The 22,660-nt window shown below is 44.0% G+C and overlaps 1 protein-coding gene across 1 annotated transcript in view; it reads right to left on the reverse strand.

The window, feature by feature from the left end:
- The window catches only part of FOXO3 (forkhead box O3), an 88,746-nt gene that overhangs the window by 11,368 nt on the left and 54,718 nt on the right, over positions 1 to 22,660 (reverse strand). The window contains exon 2 of the mRNA XM_053974200.1: positions 4,215 to 5,649. Within this exon, the coding sequence (XP_053830175.1) occupies positions 4,249 to 5,649 (1,401 nt within the window). The 3' untranslated portion in view covers positions 4,215 to 4,248. The remainder of the gene's footprint in view (positions 1 to 4,214; positions 5,650 to 22,660) is intronic.

A 22,660-nucleotide genomic window follows, 5' to 3' on the forward strand; every position in this document is an offset into this window, starting at 1 on the left:
CAATTCACCTTTCTTGGGCAGAAGTTTTCTGGCAGAAAACAAAAATCATCTTCTTTGTGGCAAACTGTACAGAACTCTCTGATTCAAAACTCCATCCAAATAGAGATCTTTAACTACCTGGTTTTGCTTTTAAGATGGTGGTGTAAACATGAAGTCACCCTCAGACCAATTTGTCTTAGGTATGAATTGTACACAGAAACAGGCTGAACACCAGTTAACAAACTGGCAAGTAGTCCAAGCTGATATGGACTAATGAAAGACTAATAGACATTTTGTTAGGTTTCCTAAGATTTTTTTTTCACCAGAGATGTTAATCATCAAATGTGACCATTACGTGATGCTGCTATTTGCAGCTTGTGTATTCTGCAATAAGAAGATGTGGGACCTAGATGATACTAGTGGAAAATGAGTGACTTTAACTCATCTGTCAAGTATTTTACATGTAATTTTCAAATAAGTCAACGTGAGTCCAGCACAGCTCTGTTACAGAGCCCAGAGGCACCCTGATAAATGACACATTGAAATCTCTTTCAAAAGATGCAGCTTAGATGAGTTTTTCAGACTATGACACCAACTCAAGAAGTTCCTGCCCTGCTCATGCTGACATGCCCATGCTGTCAGGGTTGGGCTGCCCATGCCCAACCCTGACAGCATTGCTGCCTACATGATGCCATTGTAAACTGGATCACTGAAACAATCCAGGTAAAAGCAACTTCTTGGATGGGTTTTGGTGCTGGAGAAAATGTTTGCCCATGCAGCAACTGCTCACCAGCTCCTGGCCTTCCAGGTAGCAGCACATGTCCTGAACAGTCTTCCCTGATGCTCTCTTTTGGGATTATTCTTTGGCAAAAGTCAAGTCCCTTTGAACTTGGAGCAAAGACCCCGGAGCAAAGTGCAGAGTTTTGGGAATCCCAGACTAATAGAAGGACCCATTAATTTCAAAATAAAAGGTATTCTAGAGACAGGTGAGGGAATAGTGATGTCTATTTATTGCTAAACCTGCTGAAATACCAAGATGATGATTATCTGAGTGGGTGGAGGGCATTACCCAGTACTTTTGGAAAGCAGGTAGAGGGAGAGGAACAGAGGCCCCAGGCAGTGTAAGAGAAAAAAATTATGGCTGAGTGAATAAATCAGGGGAAAAAAACCTGATTTTCTCTACTCCTTCTTGTAAGAGAAAAACAACCAAACCAAACCCAAATTCATTTATATGGCTCAATGAGGGCCCTCTGAAAGGCTGGGCCTGGGCAGCCTCATGGGCACAGGTTGATGGAGATTGGGCAGGGCTCTTTGCAAGGACCGTGCACAGGCTTGCGTGCAGCAAACGTGCACAGCCACTAAACCTGCAACAGTGGCATCTCCTGCAGGGTTTTTTAATTTCCCTATGAAGAAACTGTAGTTGATTTTCTTCCAAAGTAAACCTCCCTCTATACCTAAGTATGTATAAATTAAATACCTGTGTATTTGCCTTCTTTCTTTCCTTCCTGAAAACTGACTCCAATGTTTCTCTTATTTTTAATAGAAAACACAGCACTCAATAGGTATGCCAATAATCCATTGTAACTGCTTTTGCCTGCCTGCAAAACTCACCTGGCTACCCTGTGAAATGGATTTAGTGTAAGCAATTGCCAGGTTGCTCTGTCGAAAGTGTTCCCCAGTCTTTGGACTTGTAAGGATTCATTACTGGGGTCATGAAAATTGCTGAGAGAAGATTTTAATTCAGGGATCCCTACTGCTGCAGCGGAGAGTAACCAAGAAAAGCAATTCAGAATGATTGCACCTGATGTCATGCAAGAAGCCCCTATCAAAACACAAGATGCTCTCAGGGAGGCAAAATCTCAAACAGCACTGCTTAACAGATGAGGAAGGGTGCATGATGAACCAGCTCAGCAGAAATCATCTGTGCTTGCACCTGATACCAGAGGCACCCCACAGCAGCTGGTCCACTTGTCAGGGAGAGGGAGAGAGGCTTCCACAGATGACTGGACAGTAATCGGCCGAGGAGAGCTGTCTCGTTAATAAATCTGTCCTCTGCAATGAGACTCTGCTCACACAGATGTGTCAGTTCCTCTATTCAGAGGGAGCAGCCTGAAAAAGATCATGGCAGCTATGCTTTCCACAGATGCCAGAGGCTGGGGTGAAGAGGCAGCAGGGAGCATCAGTGAGGAGGTGGGGTGTTGTGTCTCCTCCACGCTGCCCACGCAAGTCCCCCTGTGGTGGCTGATACGGCTGCTACCTACACACAGCACGCGAAGCTATGGAAGCAGGAGGCTGTCCTATTTGCCTGTGTCAAGCAAGACCATCAATAACACCTATTTTTCAGGCCCCATTTGACAGATTGTACTTTTGGATGTTGCACAGCAATAAAGTCCCTACAGCTGTTTTTTTTACATCATGCAAAGAAGGTTTTTAAATCCAAGCAGCTCATGCACCTGAAGGAAGAGAGAACTGTTCAGCAGCCATGACCTGCTACAAACTTTTGCTTCCTCAACCTTGAATCAATTCTGGATTTCCCCCCTTTCTTTTCCTAAATTCTCCAGTACCAGTACTGAAGAAACCCCAAAATTGATATGTGGCCCTGGCATTGCCAAGTTGCTGCCTTGCTCAGGGTCCTTGGGACGCCGTGTCCTCTACAGCCTTTCTCCACAGCCCATCTCCTGGCTGTGCACTACAATGCTCTTGCTAAGAGTGAGAAGATGTGCAAGAACCAGAGGAAATCCTTGCACTGACAGAGAAAGGACGGTGCACACCAAGAACTCCATCGGAGCAGGGCAGCTTTGCAGATTGACTGAAAGGAGGCTGCCTGGCAGTCTTGCTCTCCCTCACAGACAGCAGACCACAGCACATCTCCTGAGCTGCTCCGTACACACAGGAAACAGGAAAACATTCTCCAGGTTCACCACTGCTGCTCACCTACCACAAAGCTTCCCCTTGAACATCTAACTGTGAAACAGTGAATGAAAATGCAATTAAAGATGAAAGGGGTAAATTATGCACTGTAAAGTCAAAGGACACTGACTCCTTTCTGTCCATCACCTGGAAAATAAGAAAGCTCGAAGTAAGCTGTAAACTGAATGAATGCCTCATTTAACCTCACCACTGAGATGCTCTACATACTATTCTGAAGTTAATAGAACACTTTCAATAATTTATAGCTAACCTTTTATTCTACTACATTTTGAAATTTACTCCTTTATACTAATAAATAAACAAAGGAGAAAGGGCACTTTGTGTGGCGCCTGCCCTATGAGTCAGGGAAATATGTATGTGGGAGCAGGCAGAGGTATGGGCAGGATTCTGAAGAATCACAAAAGAATGACAGAAACAATGATTACACAGCCCCAGATGTGGAAAATAAGCAATGGAAAAAAACATATCAATCTTGATAAAAATTAATCTGAAGAAGTTAACATTTAAAAAACACCTATGTCAGAACCCAAATCTACAGATATTCTCTTGGAGGAGTCCAAAAGAAAAAGATATCTACCCCATTCAAGGGTGGGAGGAGGAGGAAAACAGTTATTGCATACTTAAAACAGTAAGTAGGCCAGGACATTCCTGAGACCAGGGTCCCACCAATATATAATTCCTCCATTTGATACCTTTTTTTGGCCAAGAAATACAATTTTACAAAAAAAGCAACCCAAACAACTTTGCTAGTGTTGCTATGCCACAGCAGCAGCACAACTCTGATTCTGTCCAGATCTGTCCCACACACCTGATCCCAAGTGAGTGCTCTGATCTTGTAAAGACATGCTTCCTCCTCCCCCACAGCAACACTGCTCCACTGACTGCAGAGCCCCTCGCCCCATCCCTGTGTAACACAGCTTGGCTACACGTGGCTTCGGCTGCAAGAGGGAATCCATCTGTTGCGACTTTAAAGAAGACGAGTTAGAGCTCTGTGATTCCTAAAAACCACAAATATTCCACCTTGGTTTGCCTGATTTGTCATTAACACTTCTCATGCCTAAATTAAGAAGGGCACTGAACACCAGATGCGTGCCGACAGTGTTGCAGTCAAGCAGCTTTTATAGCTTAGCCTCGTTTCCCTCCACACCTCCACGTTTCTTGGTCGTGCCTGTTGCATACCAACATACAGCAAGCCAACACAAGCCAAATTACTATTATTAGTGCGCACTAATTATTAAGGGCTCGGTGCAAATTCCAATAAAACTAAGGAACCAATTATTTTACCACATCTATGGGGCACTGACCTGTTTGCCCGTTTTCCCTGTTCTCAAAGATCCTTCAGCCTGGTACCCAACTCTGTGATGAAGCCTGTTTAGCACCAGTGAAGTTCCCCACATTCAGACTGACAACGTTCTGAGCTGAGATGAGGGAATCAAAGTTAAAATCCAGCCCATCGGCATCCATGAGTTCACTGCGGATAATGGACTCCATGTCACACTCCAGGCTCCCATTGAAAATATCCAGGTCCAAGTCACTCGGGAATTTCTCATGTCCCATGACCGGGAGGTTCACGCTAGAGGAGTACAAAGAGGAGCCTGACAGCGGGTCAGAAAGTGTTTGCATAGACTGATTGACAGGTGACTGCTGATGTTTGGTGGATCCCAAGCTGTTGGAGTCACTCAAGCCTATGTTACTGATGGAATTGGACAAGGCACGGCTGCCACTAAGAGAGGAGTTGTGGGTCTGGTGCTGGTGATGGGACAGGTTCTGATTGACCAGACCGCCCTGGCTGGACTGTGCAGCAAACGACATCATGGGGTCGTTGCGGAGCATTATATTCCTGCGGGAATTCTGGGCGGACACAGCTGTGCTGGCTTGTGACATGAGTGGGTCAGACTGTGTCATCATGACATCACTGTGACTAAGCGCATCAGAGGTGAGGAGATCCTGCAGCGTCTGGTTGTTGTAATGAGAAATGGAGGAGAAGGTGGCCTGCTTGTTCTCCTGAATTGTCTGCATGGGTGACTGGCGGAGGGAATTCAGGGACGACGGCCCAAACACAGCATTGTTGAAACTACTTGACGGGGAGCCCAGCCCTGAACCTTTGGAACCATAAGGAAAACTGGAGCTTCTCTGCATTATCCCTCCTGTGGGTGACTGCTGGGAGGGAGGGAGTGTTATATTGTCCAAGAGATCATCCATGAGGTTATCAGTCAGTCCATCATTCAAGTTCATTGTCCCAGCCATATCAGTCAACCTAGGCAACTCCACAGTACATGGTTTGTTTACCGATGGGGACAAGCTCGATGGACTACTGTACAGCATGGGAGAAAGTGGAGCATCATCATCTTGAACATCATCGAGCTCGGTGCTTGCCAAAATTGGTGACAAGCGGCCACTGATCGTACTGGCGTTTGAATTTGTACGGGAGCGAAAATCTGTCCATGCATCCAGCTCGTCGCTGCTGCGGGAGGTGGGACTCCCTGGCCACTTGGAGAGCTGGGAAGGGCTGTCCTCACTTGTCTCCTGGGCTGTCTGCAAGGCTGCCTTTTTCTTTGCTGCCCGCCCTCTGCTCTTGGTGTACTTGTTGCTGTTGTCCATTGACACAGCGCGTCTCCGGGGCGCCTTGCCGCCTTTTCCACCATCTGGATTGATCATCCACCAAGAGCTTTTCCCAGTGCCTTCATTCTGCACTCTGACGAATCGGCTGTGGAGTGACAAGTTGTGCCGGATCGAATTCTGCAGGAAAAGAAGAAAATAAAGCATCAAGACTAGCACCCCACTTCTTTTACAAGCTAAATCTCAATCATTAAACCAACATGCCACGATAACAGCAACATGAATAAAATCATTGGACCCTCCTGGACATCTCCGTGAATTTCTCTGGTGCTGGATATGGGAGGGCTGGAGTGTGACTGTGGCATGGCAGCATCCTGCTGTAAAGCAAGCCCCAAGCTTGCACTAGCTGTGCATTCCTTGAGCCCATCTCCACATCCCTAAAAGCTTCATCCTAAGAAAAGATGCTAGAAAGGAGCTAGATGTTTCTCCCTTACTTTTTACTCAGGACTAACTATTACTATCAGTAATCTTGCCATCAGTTCCTTGAAATAAAAACTGCAAAGGCACAGCAAAAATCTGGCTAGAGGGGTAGTCACACTCATCTCAGCCTCTGCAAATGTCTTTTTAATTCTTCATGGGCACGTGTGCTGTATATTTGTTATAATAGTTCCTGAGAAAACTGCAAGTGCTGTTGCTCCTCTCCCACAGGCACGCTGTGCATGACTAAGCTGTACTTTCTCTCTTGATTAGAGGCACCAGAATTATGCCCATACGGCAATAGCTGGCCAGCTGTCCCCTCGCCATAGTATCCTCACAGTCTTCAAAACATGATGTGACACAGTATGCAACGATATCCCTGTCCCCGTGAGCTGCTGGACACAGAGCTGAATGAAGCTGCTGCACACAGCCGGATACTCCACGCTGTACAGGATGCTATGGAATACAGGGCTCTCAGGGGAGCCTGCACAGCCTGCTCTTGCACCCTACCTGCTCGCACTAGTCAGCAGTATCAAACTGCCCAAACACCACGTTGGCTTAAACCGACGATAACCACATCAGAATCAGAAAGAGAAAACCAGCCCATGGCACCCCCAGAGAAACGGCACCAGATTTAAACCAAAAGAACTGAGATGAAAATCCCACTCCACTCATCCTGCTGATCTTGTGCTTAAAATATGGATCAAAGAAAGGAAAAGCAAATAGTATTTGTTAGTGTGAATGCTTCCAGGTTTGGTAAACCAACATTTTTTTCCCATGTGGAAATCAAAAGATTTTTGGAGCTATCCAATATTCCTTTGAGAAACCCCTTGGGCTATTCCTCTAAGCTTAAAGAGTGCACAGTTATTTTTTCTTAAATTTTGGCAATTGCCAATGAATTTTATCCATGAAAAGGATAATATCACATTTTCCTATCAACATCTTTTAAAAACATATAGTCAGCAAGACCATAACACAATCAAACCATTCAGAACAAGTGCCCTTTTTTTACAAAACACTGAAGAAACTCCAGATTTAAATAGGCAAAGAATGAATCAATCAACAAATCATTCACCAGCACCTCAATATTTGCATCCTTAAGAAACATGGATGATCGACGTAAATAAACTGGAGATACATATAAAGAAGTACAGCCCAGCTTTTATTTTTTTTTAAACCATTCTTTTCAGTATAAAATGCCTTTCTTTCCCCACTGTTTGTGGTTTTTGTCAGATTGTGAAACGGAAAACATGCCTGAAGTTCTCGCACACAGACAGCAGACGTGGTTGTGATTATCACTTAATGAAAAGAGAAATCATATGGACCACGCTTCAAAACAGCAACGGTTATGTTCTAAACAATTTACACAAAGCAACTGATCAGACTGTGCTGACATGCTCAAGAGAAGTTTGGGTCAGTGCCTCAGCTATAAACATGTCCATTTCTGAGGGACTATCATGCCATCAAAATATGGTGGATTGAGTTGCACCATAATCATTCTTCAGTCTAAGGAGGGAAAAAGCTTTTTATTGTTTAACTAATGGCATTTTAACAATATTTCGAGTGTGGCAACTGTCTAACTTCTAGTAACTAGCTACCACTCCTTACTTTCTCAGGTTTCTCCCTGTAAAACTGGCTGGAGAACTGATTTTTTTTTTTTTTAATAACCTTTCTTGATATTCCAGCTTGTATTGCATCTCTGCAGATAGCTCTCACCCTCACTCCCTGTAACTTCTATGGACAACCACTTGTGAGAACATCTGCATGGGGATTTCTCCATTCAAAGTCCACCCCAGGCTTCAAAAGCCATACAAACCATGCTGTTCCCCACCTAAAAATGCTGGGTATAAGAAGACATGGCATCATGACTCTTGCTAATGAAAAATAAATCTTAGAGAGGAGAAACACCTGAGGTGGCATACGCAGCATGCCATGCATACCTTCAGATATAAAAATACTCAGCCAAAGTGCCAGCAACTAACAGTTTTCAGCCTATAGTATTCTCATAAAAGGGCTTATTTCTGCTGCTGGTATCCATAGTATGAAAGTATTTGGCCTAAAACCACGAAAAACCCTAAATGGTAAAATTGTGAGACTGAGGCACCTTTCAGGATCAGGACTCCTGCATGTGTGGATATGTATGTGCACATGTGTAATTTTCTTCTTATTATATCTTTTTTCTCAGTGTCGGTTTTACACAAATAATAAAAGAATGTAATAATCCTTCTGCATTGAAAATTGGTAGTTATAAAAATACAAGCAGTTTGTTTTCCTTTACATTAAACAGTATACCACTTACAATCCTGCTTCTGTTTTTCTTTGCTTTTCTTCTGCAGGAAGATTTTCTTAAGCATAACTGTGGGCTAATTTATTTTTGTGTACCCCATCTCCACCCTCTGTTCAAACACTGCCTTAAAACCCACTTCTTTCATGTAACCTCCCCCACTAACCTCTTCAGCAACAGCATCTGAGTTTTTTGGTTTCTCCTTCTGTTGGGTGCCCTGCCAAATCAAATTAAGGCTGGATCCTATTATCCTTTCTCATGCAAGTTTTGCTACGGAAGCAACCAGGACTGACAACTCACACCAGTAAAGGCTGTTGCATTGTGCTACCAGGTGGCAATCTGGATGGAAATAACTGTATTTTCTACCTGTTTTCTGAGCTGTCAAAAAAATATTCCCATCTGCTTAAAAGACAGGAAAGTATATGGGGACAATTGCTGCTCACAACTATGTGCATTACTAATATATCACCATGCAACGAACCACAAAGGAGGTGGGGAAGCAAAGAAAATACAGTTTATCATTTGAACCCACTGCTGATGAAATTAATGGGGATTTGTCTTTGACTTATGTGGGAGATGAATTAGGCCATGATGATGGAAACTTAACACATTTTTCCATGCCAAAATGCAATGAGAAACTTTAAAAGATCCATAAAGGAACTTCCATCATCTGTCCTGGAGACCATATGTAGATGGGAGAGACACTAGCCAGGCTGCAGACAGCTCGGATACCACCGATGGGTACAACATATGGACTGTACTCGAGCAGAGCAAAAAAGAAATATGATGAGCTCCTCCCTTTATTAGTGTTACTATTTATACTGGATTTGAAGAATGTTGTGCGCTGTACTGAACGCCAGAAGACTGAGGTTCCTGCAGATAACATCTAGAGCGTCATGTACTGCCCTGAGGCCAGACCAGCTGGGTTGAAGTCTCCTTTGAAAGTGGTCCTGCAAGAAGAGGGACTGTCCCTGGAGACAAGGAAGACTCAGGGCAGAGGAACACATGAGACTGGGCAAAACTGGTGTGAGCAGAAGATGGTGCAGTGCCACAGGTAAGCAGTACTGCTGTCCTCCCTTGGCTTAGGCTGATGGCACCAAGAGAAGGGGTGAGCTGGTGCTCAGAACAGCCAGAGCAGCAGTACCAGGGCTTATACTACTTTCCTCAAACTCAGGGACATGCTCTCAACTTCAACAAATGTTGATCCACTACACCGCATTTTATTCAGTTAATACTCCTCGAGGGATCCAGCTACATTTTGCTCTCAAGAAAATCCCCTGAGATCAGCTAGCATGTCCTAATTACACGAGTCTCTCTCAATATTTTGAAAAGAACTGCAAACGGGCAAGCTGACAGAGAGGACACTCAAACATTTCCAAAGTGCCCTATCCCTAATCTGATACAAACAACTGAATGAGTCTCCCAAGGAGGCTGGGACTGCTTGTTATTTCAACACTCAGACCTGGTCAGACAACAGCAGCAAATGCTTGAGCTTTTAAAATGGAGAAAATTCCCCCTCCCTGTGCCCATTTCAGCTTCTTCCAAGTAGTGTTTACCTTGTGGAGCCTGTCCACTAACTCAGACACCAGCTGCAAGTGCTTCCACTGCAGTACAGAGTCTTTTTTGTCTGGAAGCAACATGTGGTATCAATTTATCATCCTCGACAACGCAACAAGGAATCCACTCGCTTTAAAAATAAAATGAGAGTTGTGTAACTTAACTCTTAAAAGTCCCTGGTTTTTTTTTTTTGTTTTTTTTTTTTTTAAAGGCTGAAGATTAGCAAGATGAGGTGCAGCTGGTGGCTGATGAGTCCAAGTTACACACTGGTCTGTTTTTCTTTCAGTGTTCTGTAGTGAGTAGCAAATTTGCAATTTCAGATATGGGCTCCTAAACTGTAAAGTTACAGCTAAAAATCAAAAGCAGTAGTTTAATAAGTGGGATATTAAGACATGGTGGGAGAAAAACAAACACTATCTGCAGACCCATAAATGCTGCTAATGCTCACTTGGGAGAATTACACTTTATTTTATCCTGTATTAACATATATAATGTTTTTACTTCACCATATGAAGTTGTCTGGTAGCCATGCAGCAGAGAAGGGCATCAGATCTAACACCACTGAAAAGAAGCCATGAAAATAACTCCAGCTTATCAGCCTCCAGCTGAACACAGGGAGTCCAGCTTCTCCATGGCTCTGCTTGCTCACCTGAATTTCAGTTTTCAGCTTATGTCATCTTGCTCAAAATGTTGTCCCACAAATCTCATTTGGGATGGACACTCCGAGAGACAGCTTTCACCAAAAAATTATTTTCTTTAAGAAAACCCTACCTTTTTTTTTTTTTGCATTCAGTGGTTGATGAAACTGGAGTCTGTTAATAATTCAACACATATTGCCCACCTGTCCAGACCAGCATCTGTGCCTTCTCATGAAGTAACTCAAAACCTGCTTCAACTACCAGTTTTCACAGAATCATAGAATCACAGAATAAGTTGAGTTAGAAGGGACACATCAGAATCATCAAGTCCAACACCCAGCCCTGCTCAGGACACCCCAAGAGTCACACCATGTGTCTGAGAGCATTGTCCGAATTCTTGAACTCAGACAAGTGATGCAGTGACCACTTATTTGGGGAGCCCAACCACCCTCAGGGTAAAAAACCTGATATCCAACCTAACCCTCCCCTGGCACAACTTCATGCCATTCTCTGGTCACCACTAAGAAGAGATCAGTGTCTGCCCCTCGTCTCATGAGGAAGTTGCAGATTGAAATGAGGTCTCTTTTTTCTCCAGGCTAAATGACCAAGTGACCTCAGCTGCTCCTCATACGGCTTCTCCTCAAGGCCCTTCCCGATCCTTGTGGCCCTCTTTTGAACACTCTCTAATAGCTCAATGTCTTTTTTATACTGTGGTGCCCAAAACTGCACTAACAGGACTAAAGGGGATGCTGCATCAGTGCAGAGCACTGATGGGACTGTGGGACAATCACATTTTACATTTCACATATTTTACATTTTGTTTGCTTTAAAGTCCCAAAGGAGATTCAGTTGCAAGTAAACAAGAAAACAGATGCAGTGGCTAAAGTTGCCAATTGTGTGCATGTACTTAGGAATTTCTGGTGAAAGGGATTTGCAAGCCTAGGGAAGTTGATTTTTAGGAAGTACCAATCTATTGGTTCCATACAGTCCCTTGTTGCTTAGCTGCATAAGGCTGCAGTGCTACTCTTCTCAAAGAACTTTGAAATCCCAAAGTGGTCTCAGAATTTATTCCTCTTTCCCATGAGTTTTTGCAAACCAGAAAAATGTATATAATTTAATAAAGTAGTGAGGGTGCTCTGCAGATACAGAAAAATCAAGAACTAAAACATAAAGAGAGGTCTCCCACAATATCTACTTAGCCATGTTGTCCTGATATACCTCTTTTCCGTATTAAACCAAATAGTATGTGTTCCAGATTGTTATATTTTCCCAAAATTATGGAAGCTGCAAGGATAAAAAAAGCATTAAGAAAATCACACACAGAAAAATAAATCTTTCCTGACATCCAAAGTGGTTTTGGTGCTTGATGCTTGGTATCATCTGTATGTTCTCAAGGCAGCTCCCAAAAATCCCACCAGCTGTTCAGCAAAAGCAGGCAGCCAGAGCACACCAGAGTCCTGCAGGATACATCCCTTCACACCCAGCTGGCAAAGGTACCATCCTCACACTCCTGCATGTATGGGGTGACATAGGCTCAGCCCTACCAAGCACACCCTCCTTCAGGAAAATGGAAAAAAATATCCCACAGATTTAAGAAAGTCAGCTCCAGATCTGAAGGGTGGCTCTGTGGTTTCCTCTCCTCATCCCCTCTTCAAAGGACTTTTCTGACCTTGGTTGTAGGGGAAGAACACCAGAAGAGTGTGATCAGCTCTGCCTGCCCCTCTGCCCATTATTCCCCACCCAAGAAGAATAGAGCCTTGAGGGATTTAAGCTCCTTGGGAGAAAAGTAAGTCCAAAAAAGGTTTATCCCCTATGTGCTGGCTCGGATAGGAGAGCAGTACATGGATCTGCCTCCTGTGTCCCGCACACGGGGGGCACCACGCCATGCCAAATTCCAACAGGAGAAAGTGATTAGCACAGGGAAAACAAACCCTCCCCAACACGCACACCAGCTGCGCTGGCCACGAGGGCAGGCGGCGAGCCACCTGCCCACCAAGGGGGTTTGTGCCCTCCTCTTTAGAAAGGAAAGCATCTCAAAGCATGGACCTATGGGAATTGAGTCATGACTTGAAAGTTTTTCCTTAAAAAAAAAAAGTAAGAAAAGTAAAAAAAATTAATTCTAGTTAAAACAACCACTGCCTCGCTCTTTGCAAACAGTGATACTGCAAATTGCTACGCTGACGTAAATAAAACTTAGCTGAAAATATACACTGCCTGGAAATTGCCTCAGAGCACCATGCTTCCAGTTAGCAGAAAAATCTCCAGTTATTTTACACTCAGACGTGCTCTGACCACATGAGGACTCTAATAAATAACATTTGTTTTGCTGTGAGTAGAGCATGCTGGTTGTCGTTTACACTGGGTGTTGGGAGACGGGAACCAGAGTGCAAGGACAATGCTGATACTTTAATGCAGCTGCAGAACAGGAAGGTCAGGCTCTCCAGCAACCCCCCACCCACTGTCAGGAGCCAGGTACCTCAGGTACTTTGCTGTAGCAAGTCCCCTAAAAAATAAAGTGTTACCCTCTGCATGCTATGGCAATGCTTTTCCACATTAGAATAGGATTTGGGAATCAGGAGGCAGGCACAGCCACTGAGGTTGCTAGGGCACCTTGTCAAGAGACACCTTTTTCAGTCCTTTCCACCCACTTCATATTGTGGCTGCCCAAAACTCAAAACCACAGTTGATTTAAATAAAAGGATTTAACTTAATTAAGAGCAAGAATTTAATGCCAGTCATTGCTCTTGTAAGGTGAAATCCCAAGGCAACTCATCACAGGCTTGACTTGGACATGAACAGTCAGCAAGAAAATGGGAGATATTGCCCCTTATTGAACTTAAACCCAAGGAGCTGCATACAAAAACGCTGCAATGGACAGACACGGCTGGGTCTTTGCAGAGCCAGAGTAAAACAGTTGTAATTTCTGTTCAGGAGTGGTATCACCAGCAGATAACACCTTTCTTTTCCCCTACTGTTTCTCAATGGCAAGCCCCAGCATTTCAAGTGTTTCCACTGTAGGAACTTTGGAAGTAACACCATGCTTTATTTGTGGAGCTCCTTCAGCACAGCATCGCTGCTTTCTCCTCCATGCCACAGAGCCCCCAGAGAAGTGCAGGCACACACAGGTAATCAACCTGAACACTGTACATAACAGTAACACCCACAAAAACAGCTACTCCTGTCAGCACAGCCCCAGTCCACCAGCTGCTGAAGCTACTGGAAGAGTCCTCCCAAACCTCAGTGGTCATCCAGTTAGACCTTAATGAAAACAATGCAATTTTAGTGCAAGGCAGACTTTCACCATGAAGGCTTTGGGTTTGTATTGCTAGAAAGAAGATCTAGGGAAAAAAAAAAGCCTCTATTTTTAATTTCTTAGATGCAAAGATCCCAGCACAACTCTCACGCAACATTGTGGAAGCCAGAGTGCTCAATTCTATTTTTACTCATTCTCAGCATATGGCTGTTACTATACATTGACTATTTAGAAACACGTATGGGCGTTCTTTCATGCCTTTATAAATAAATGTGAGTGATGCTACTGCTTATAATAATTCAGTAAAAATAGTAGCTTCCCTTGGAAGATCACAAAAGCCTCTCACTGCTGAATCACCTATTATAAATCTTCATTTTTTGAAATCTTCTGCAGTCAACAACACATGGGTTGATTTTTTTAACACTTTCTGTGAAATGCAACTAAACCAGCAACAACTCCCACCACACAGTGACAGGGGAAGAATAAAATCTATGTGCCTGGAGACAGCATTCCAGGGCTCCTGGAAGCCAAGCTCAAGGCTGCCCTGCACACGGCTCTGAGAAGTGCTAGCTCTGAAATGATAGATTGTTAAACACCCGGCCTGGATTAATTGGAAGTGTTGAGCTGCACACACTAAATTGTGAATCTGGTGACAGTTGCAGCAAACATGTGACTGATGAGAGGAATAGATCTGATACACTGTCGCCTGACTGAGTTTGATCAGGCCTCAGCAAGCCCTTCAGAAGCCAGCACAGGCACCTGAGACCTTCTCACGAGAAAGCCCACAAGCAACCTCCAAACCAGCCCCCAGCACTTCTGCTCTGTCAACTAATCTGAAACAGGACCCCTCTCCTGTGCTATTTTAAGCACATAATTACTTTATTATTGAACCAGAAGATACGATCTGATTTTTTTAAAAAAATAACAGCGTTTTAAAATATGATGTGCTTCAGCAGGCAGCTGAGGTGACATATGGGAATGGTCCTGCTCCACAGACCTGAGTTCTGGGGGAAGCTGGGGATGCACCTAAGCATGGCTCTCAGTGGGTCTGACCCACTGACTTTTACAGGCAAAAAACCCTTGGGAGCCTCACAAAGGGCAGCTGGTGTGGGAACACGCAGCTGTGACTCCAGATATCCACCGAGTTACTGCAGCACTGCTGTGGACAGGGTGAGAATTAGGAGACAAGGGATAAGTGAACAGAACAACTTGAAAAACAGGTATCTCCTTCATGACTCTGGACTGGATGGCTACCAGTAAATACCTGAGCACTCTTCAAAATGTAATGGCAGCTGTAAAATATTAATGCCTTTTGAAAGTAGAAAGTGATCGGTTTTCCTTCTGATGTATTCTGATGTGCATTCTGCTTTCGTCCTGAGAATAACACATGGGTCCTCCCTAGCCTCTTGGTTACACAGATTCCTCTGGTTACACATTTTCCCTCTGCATCGGGGAACATATTTTAAACACTGCACTTAGGAGTATATTTGAAGAATCCTACAGATTTGCTTTCTGTATACATAAACACAGCTCATGCTGTGCCAGATGACATGGACAAAAATATCCATCTCCACACCATTTTTATAAAAACAGTAGAAAGGTGGGTTTACTCCAGCAGTCTTTCCCCAGCCCATTCTTTGATCTGACTTCCACTGCTACATTGCATCAGGGAACTCACTCCCAAAACCAGGTCTGCCCAGAAACTCACAATGCCCTGGATGTAACCTCCAAGTTGACAGCACTTAATTCTTTTTTCCCTCCCTATGGAAAAAGCTTTTCTGCAGACTTAAAATCTGGGCAGCTCCAGGTCAGACCTGGAGCTAGTGACACCAGCCACCCTTGGGAGTCCTGGGGAGAAATGGGCACCTCCACTGAACAGGCCCACCAGCCTGTCTTCCTGTTCTCGTCTGAGAGCGCCTGACCCTCTCTGCTGGTGGGGGTAGATCTCATCCTCTGGCAGGCAGGTTTTGGGATGGTGACTCCCAGTGCCTCCCAGGGCATGGCAGCTTCAGAGAGCTCCTCTGCACTCAAACCAAACTCTACAGCTCCGCATTCATCCCAGCCTCACCTAACCTCACTTATGAACTGTTTTAGTTTTCATTGAACCTCACCTCACTCCGATGACGTGCATGTTACTGGTTCTACTGGATTTTTAAAATATATTTTCTGTTTACTGCAGGGGCAAAATATACCCAAGGAGCTGACAAAAGGGAATATGACACCTATTACAATGCCAATGAATCAGCCCTTTGCTACAGCAAAGCAGGACATTCCTGTTTCACACGTAACTGGCAGCAGCACCATCCCAGAAACCCCACAATCCAGGTAAATGCACAAGTATGAAAGTAATTTTTTTTTTAAGATGTTTACCTAATTTGAGAAAATAAGATCACTGTCATTGATATAATCATAATCCCATGTGCTGACCGTTGAGCCTAAAGCTAGACTGTGTCAAAATGCTTCAGCACTCGATGCTTTGCTCAAGCCCCACCCCAACACCAGAGCCTGAATAGCAGAATGATGAGTGGAGGAGCCTTTTCATGTTCTGGATTTCAACCTGTACACATGAGTAATCCCTCCTGAGGCCAACACTCAGGCCACAATAGGGTCCTTGTATTGCTCCATACCTGCCTTTTTCAGAGGCAGCTGTGGAGCCACAGGTCAATGGGGTTTTGGACCTTGACTGTGTCAATAGCAAGAGTCCTCTACAGGTAATTGACAAGAATTATTTACCCTGTAGGATGCAGTCTGGTTGAGCTCCAAGTGTGGGAAGGACTGCACCAGTAGAAGACACTTGCATCTGAAAGTTTACAGCATCAACAGGCAGACAAAGAAGCACTAACTCCATAAAGATTCTACAGAAAATAAAATCAAGAGACTTGTTTTGCTTTCATTTGCTAGCACAAACCACCCTTGGGACTGGCCTTGAGACAACTTCACAGATACCATCTTATACTCTGGAAAATTCAAAGTTTTGACTTGCTGAATCAAAGTCAGTTAATTTGGGGTTGATTTGGGGTTGGAGTAGCTGTATGGACTCTGAGATGGCCCTACAATTCCTTCAGATATATTCCCTCTCAGATAACTTTCTACTTCTTAGAGAAACTATCCCAGATCTCACATGGGTTGGGTGGACACAGGCCACATCTGGTTTTTAGGGGAAAACTGATGAGTTTTATTAGTGGAACTACACTGCTTGAAGTAAGCTCTTTTTCAACACCTACATGTTCAAGACACAGGGCAAATTTTAAAGGGCAATGCCAAGAATAACGATGCCTCTGTACATCATCTTTTTCTTATGACACTGTTCACAGCATTCATAACTCAAGAATGCAAGGTCTCCTAAGTATGCCAGGTATCATTTTCATAAGCAAAGTACACAAGAAACAAGCACCTTCAAGTTGCAGTTGAATAGATGAGGGCAAAAAGAGCGAGCAATGGCAAATACTTATGGGGATATTTTCCCTCCTTCGGAAGGGGAAAGGACCCACTACACCTAGAACCCTGAGATGTACATACATTATGACAGGTCTGGTAATACTTTTGCAATATGAGACAATATGCAAAATATAAAATGGGCTTACTGGCTTTGTGCTTTTTATTTCCTTCTTCTTCCCCTCCCCCCCTCCCATGATTGAAGTTTAGAGGAGATGGGATATCTAGGAAAAAAGAAATGAACCAGCCACTTTCTGATTAAGATTAGAAAAAGGGGAATGAAAAAAAATAAAGAGATGGAAGAGTCCACACTTGTCTCCAGTTTGACTTTTTTCAGAGCTAGTGGAAATTAATTCTGTTTACAAGGATCTGCTCATGTGCCTGTTGCAAAGTGGGATTCTCACCTGCAAAGGCTTTTTTGCATGTCTAAATGCATATGAACTACTTTGTGTGCTTGAACAGGAATGCCCTCAATGTGTAGGGTAAATGTGCACCAGCCTTTGCCAGACTCTGCCTTGCTGACAAGAATAAACAAGAGGAGACACACAGAAATTTCCAATTTTGTTCACAGGCAAGCTTCAAAGCTTGCAAAAGTTAATGAAAACCTTCTAGTAGTTTTGTAACAGGTTCTTTTTGAGGTGAAAATGCACCATATTAATTATTTTCAGCAGAAATGGATTTTTGGTGCCATCCAATCACAGCTATGACACCAGCAGCCCTTCCGCAGGAGAGTGACAGCTGAGTCACTAATGCTAAAACAGGGATAAGAAAAGAAAAATGAAAAAGAAACTAGGCTACTTCCCCTGAGGAACTAAATAGAGTATTTAATGGCATATTTTTATAAGGTTAACAATCAAATGCTTCAGCTGTAAATTGTTGCCATCATCATAACTACAACAGGATGACCCCAAACACCCTATCTCCATGTAGGTTTTTTCCTCCTGTGACACAGAAATAAGGAGGAAGAAGCTGGGAGCAGCCTGGCCTTCCACCATACTCTGGTATTTGGGGAGACAGGTTGTGATAGCCACACAGGGCTTCGGCAGGACAAACAGCTACGCTGTCAACACAGGGGGAAGGTGGCAGGAGGGAGCAGCTGGGTACTTGTCTTTTCCTGCATCTGCAGCAGCTGCCATCTTCATCAGCTGCTGCCCCCGTGGCACTCTGCCTGCACAAGCTGGAGCAGGCAGCACTTGGGTTCTTCTCGTTTAACTCACAGTGAAGAGTTGTGTCCCCTCCCTGCCCCACTGCCCTCAAATGAGTGTGTCAAAAGCAATTAAAGTCAGGATGGCGAGACACCTTGAGGCTCTGTGTACAGAGGAGCATCTTTTTACCAACACCTCAGAAGTGCTGGACACTTTGGACTCCATGTCACAAGCTGCATTTTAGTAAGTTGCATTTTAGTAAAGTAGCTAAGAAATATATGCATATTCTAGAAAATATCAGTTCAGCAGAAAAGTAAGGACTGAAGCTGATTCTCCACAAAATCAACTGCCAAGGCCTTCTGTATTAGGAGACCATATATACAGTCGTAAGGTTTTAGAGCACAACAGGATGAAATTTTTGCTTGCTTGCCCAACATCATGTTTGCCAGCAATAGCCCTGGATCAGGGCTGCACCAGCAGAGCTGCTTTTGCACCTTCAGGCCCCAGCAAATGGTTCCCACTGCAAGAGCCAACAATGTAATCACAAATGCAACATGATCACTGGGTGGTTCAGAACGCTGCCTCCTGATCTGATAGCCAAACATGGGAGTACACAAGACACTGGCATGCAGGGAACTGGGCCACCTGGGCAGATAATTCCTGGCAAGATCATGTGCTAGCCTTCCTTCTTGAGGGCAATGCCAGGGAGTGCATGTTGGACACTGCTGGCACTGCATTTATATATTCTTTTAGACACTTTCTCCGAGTCTTAGAGTTTAGCCAAACCCAGCCATGCTTGCCAAACACACAAAATTTCTATTTAATTAATCCCACGCATGTCTTCAGCAGACTCCCTGTTGAGCTGGCTTAAAGCACTCCATCCATGCCTTATCACAAACTCTGACCATGTTTTTATGACTACTTTAAGCATAATTCGAGCATGATGCCAAATAGCAAATAAGTTGCTGTTCGTGCAAAATGTCTGGCTGACCTCTGTAGGACTCTTCACATGAGAAAAAGTTTGCAGGATTAGGACCAAAGCCTGGAAGCAGGGTCATCTCTTCCCTCTGCCCACACCCCCTCTCCCTTGGCTGCAGTATCCAGTACATGCTGTCCTCTTCATTACTTCAACACAGTCCTTAAGGCCTTAGATCTCAATGAAGAAAATGAGCAAGCTCTGTATTCAGGGTATTTAAAAGTGGGAAAAAAAGGGCAACTGTTAGACAGAATCTGCTAGGAGGAGGAGAAGAAATCGGCAGAGTGCCAAGAGACAAGAGTCCATAGTCTTCAAATTTCAAAGGTTTTCAGGATAGATGACCTCAAGATACTTTCACAAGCTAGTCTGAACAAGTCACAGTTTGGTAGTCTGCTGGGTTTTTCCTCCTCTCCTTTTTTCCACCTGGATAACTTTGGATTTTTTCACTTGGTGAAAGACAAAGTAATTTTAAGAACTTCAAATAACTTTACTCCCCCGTGGCACTTACATGTCAATTAGCTCTGAATTGCTGCTATATACAGGGACAGTGTACATGCTTGGGAAAGAGTCCCTGGGAATTGTGACACCATAAAACGCCTCGGTGCTTCAACCCTACCCCATCATTCTGGTACACCAGTCAGTGAACACAGAGTGCTTTCTTCTGCTCTGCCCCTCTCTGTCCCCCACTCCATCCACAGAATTAGGACATTGCCGGAACTCAGCACAATGCTATTTGCAGCCATGCATGTTTGAAATAAAACATGAAATCCAGGATTGTACCTCAGGCTGCCTGAGATTCAGCACCCTTCTGCTGCCCAAAACCACAAAGACAGTGTTTGCATGTTTAGATAACAATTATAGCAAAATGAAGACTAAAGCTGCAAGCAATCCCTTTTAAATGCAGACAGGGCAGGGAGTGACTGCCAAGATGCACTGGCACTAACCGGAGGGAGCCTTATGAACATTTGTCTTGTTTTACTCCCAGGTTTCCCCCCTGAGTCCCAGATGCATGGAAGTCATCTGGGGACACTGCTGGGTTTGTTATCAAAGAACTCCTGGACCCCCATGTGTCAAATGACAATGAGCTCTGCTCTTCTGGTGAGGTATTTTTAACTTCAGGAAGTACCTATAGAAAAGCTGGGGGATGAGTCCCATGAGACAAGTTTTCAGGGAAGCTATTGAGAAAAAGAAGAAAAATGTCTGAGAAATGTCATGGTGTCATGCCACTGTCCTGTTAGATGGGTATTTGGACATTGCCACACATACTGCAGCAAGGTTTCCACCCCACAGCCCAAGCACTGCAATGCAGGCACTTAACGGGTTAAATCACATCAGTCCTCCAGATTTGCAGTGGTTGATAGAAACAGTCTTCTTCAGGGAACAGGAAAAATCCCAAGCATCCTACAGGATATGATCCACATTTCTCCATGACTGTCCCAACACATAAGGGTAAAATGAAAAGCCTGGAACAGACGTCAGCAGCTCCCAGAGGCCTGACAAGCACTGGAAAGGAGAGCTTTCCAGCACCAAGAAAAGCCTGGGAGTATCACCTTCCCCTGGGTACATAGCAACAGTTGCTAGTTTTGGCAGGCAGCGAGATGCAGTGCAAGACGTGAGGGTGACATCATTTGATTATCACCTTGCTTCCCTCGGATTCAATTGGATTCCAATAAGAAATTATTTTTAGAATCACTACAGACAAAAGCCTTGAAAACTAATTTATTACAGATTTGGGTAGAGGAGGCTGGGGACTATATTAATAGCAGACAAAGCCTTAAAAAGGCCCAAGTATTTGGAAATCAAAACCACAGCAGGAATAGCGTGTACATATTAACAGCAAAGGTAATTAACCTTCTGAAAAACACACTTGAAGATGGGGTGGATTCTCCATTGCCTTAAGTGTTTGCATTTAAGGCTGGAGATTCTTCCAAAAGGTGGGATTTGTTGTTGAATTTGGGATTTGTTGTTGAAAGATCTGATGGGAGCTCTGATCCTTTTACTCAGAAGTCCTGCCCTTAAAAAAACCTAAAAGCCTGCCTGCTGTCCATGCTTGGGAAGTTAAGTCCCAGTTTGCTGATACAGGCATTTGCAGTTTCAAAGACAGTTAAGAATTACTAGAAGATATAATGGCATATGATGTTAACTCTCCAGAGAAAGCAGTACAGGGAAAAAAAAAAATAAAAGCTCTCCCAAATGTTAAGCCTGAGGTCCATTGCTTTTGCCCTGGACATAAGAAATGAATAACATCATTTCTTGTTACTCCATGACACCGAGAGCTTGAAAGTAATTGATCTTGCCTCCAATTTCAAGTTGGCCAAGGTGTTTGTTTAGGAGAAGAGGCTCACATGACAGGCTGGAGCTTCTGAAGGACACCTTTCCCTGAAGTGGTAGCAGCTCTCTGGAAATAAATAACTACAGGGATTCCCAGGCAGTTGTGGAATTGTCAGCAGCAGTCCACTGCTTGGTGGTGCACAGCACTTCTTCATTATGTTTATGCAGCTACAGGTATTAGTATTTACAGCAAGCAGCTTCTTTTTACATCCCTTACTTTGAATATTTGATATCCTATATGAACTTCAATGGACTGTTGTACTGTCTTCTGTTTTTTAGCTTGTCATTTAGTATGCTTGTCATTTAGTAACAGACTAACGAACAACTGAGTGATGTGAGGATGTGTAGTATGCCACAACAACTTGTTTAGTAAAATAACACAGCAGAGCTTTCTCTACTTTTATAACAAGGACACAGTCTCTGCTCTGCTTGCCCCAAATTACAGTGAGGAAAAGTCTTTCGAGCAAGAAAGAAGAAAAACCAAAAAGCAGAACAGAAGCGAAACTGCACTGTCAGGTTTTCACTCTGTTAGAGCCCTTGTAATCAAACCCAGGAAGGCTACCCAGTGAAGGGCCCTGGGCTATCACATCATCCCCACCGCAAAACTTCTGACTGACGTAAGCAATTGACTTGTCTGCTAATTTGATTTCTACAACTCACTGCATCGGGACGTGACTGATAAGAGCTGACTAGGAATTCCCAGAGATAGGGATTTTGCAGAGCCTTGCACGCTGTACAGTGCGGCCGACTCCACCCATTTCTTTCTGCACATGCCACTGTCACCCACAAATCTGAGGCAGACACACGACTCTATCAGCAGGACCATATGTGTCTGCAGAGATAGCAAAAGCCAGAGACTGCCATAATTTAGCCAAATAAACAACTTCACATACAAGAAATGACATGTGGCAGAAGAGATCCAGGAAAGGACATGATTTAAGCCTCCTAAATTCAGAGGCTTTATGCTTCAAGTAAGAGAGCGGAGGCAAGAGGCAACCCAATAGCCACAGATTTCTCTGCAACACCAATCTCTATTAGGGAGAAGACAAGGAGGACAAACCATACCCAAAGCAGAGGATACAGACTTCTTCAAAA

Source organism: Vidua macroura, chromosome 3, assembly GCF_024509145.1.
Source record: "Vidua macroura isolate BioBank_ID:100142 chromosome 3, ASM2450914v1, whole genome shotgun sequence".
Lineage (NCBI taxonomy): Eukaryota > Metazoa > Chordata > Aves > Passeriformes > Viduidae > Vidua > Vidua macroura.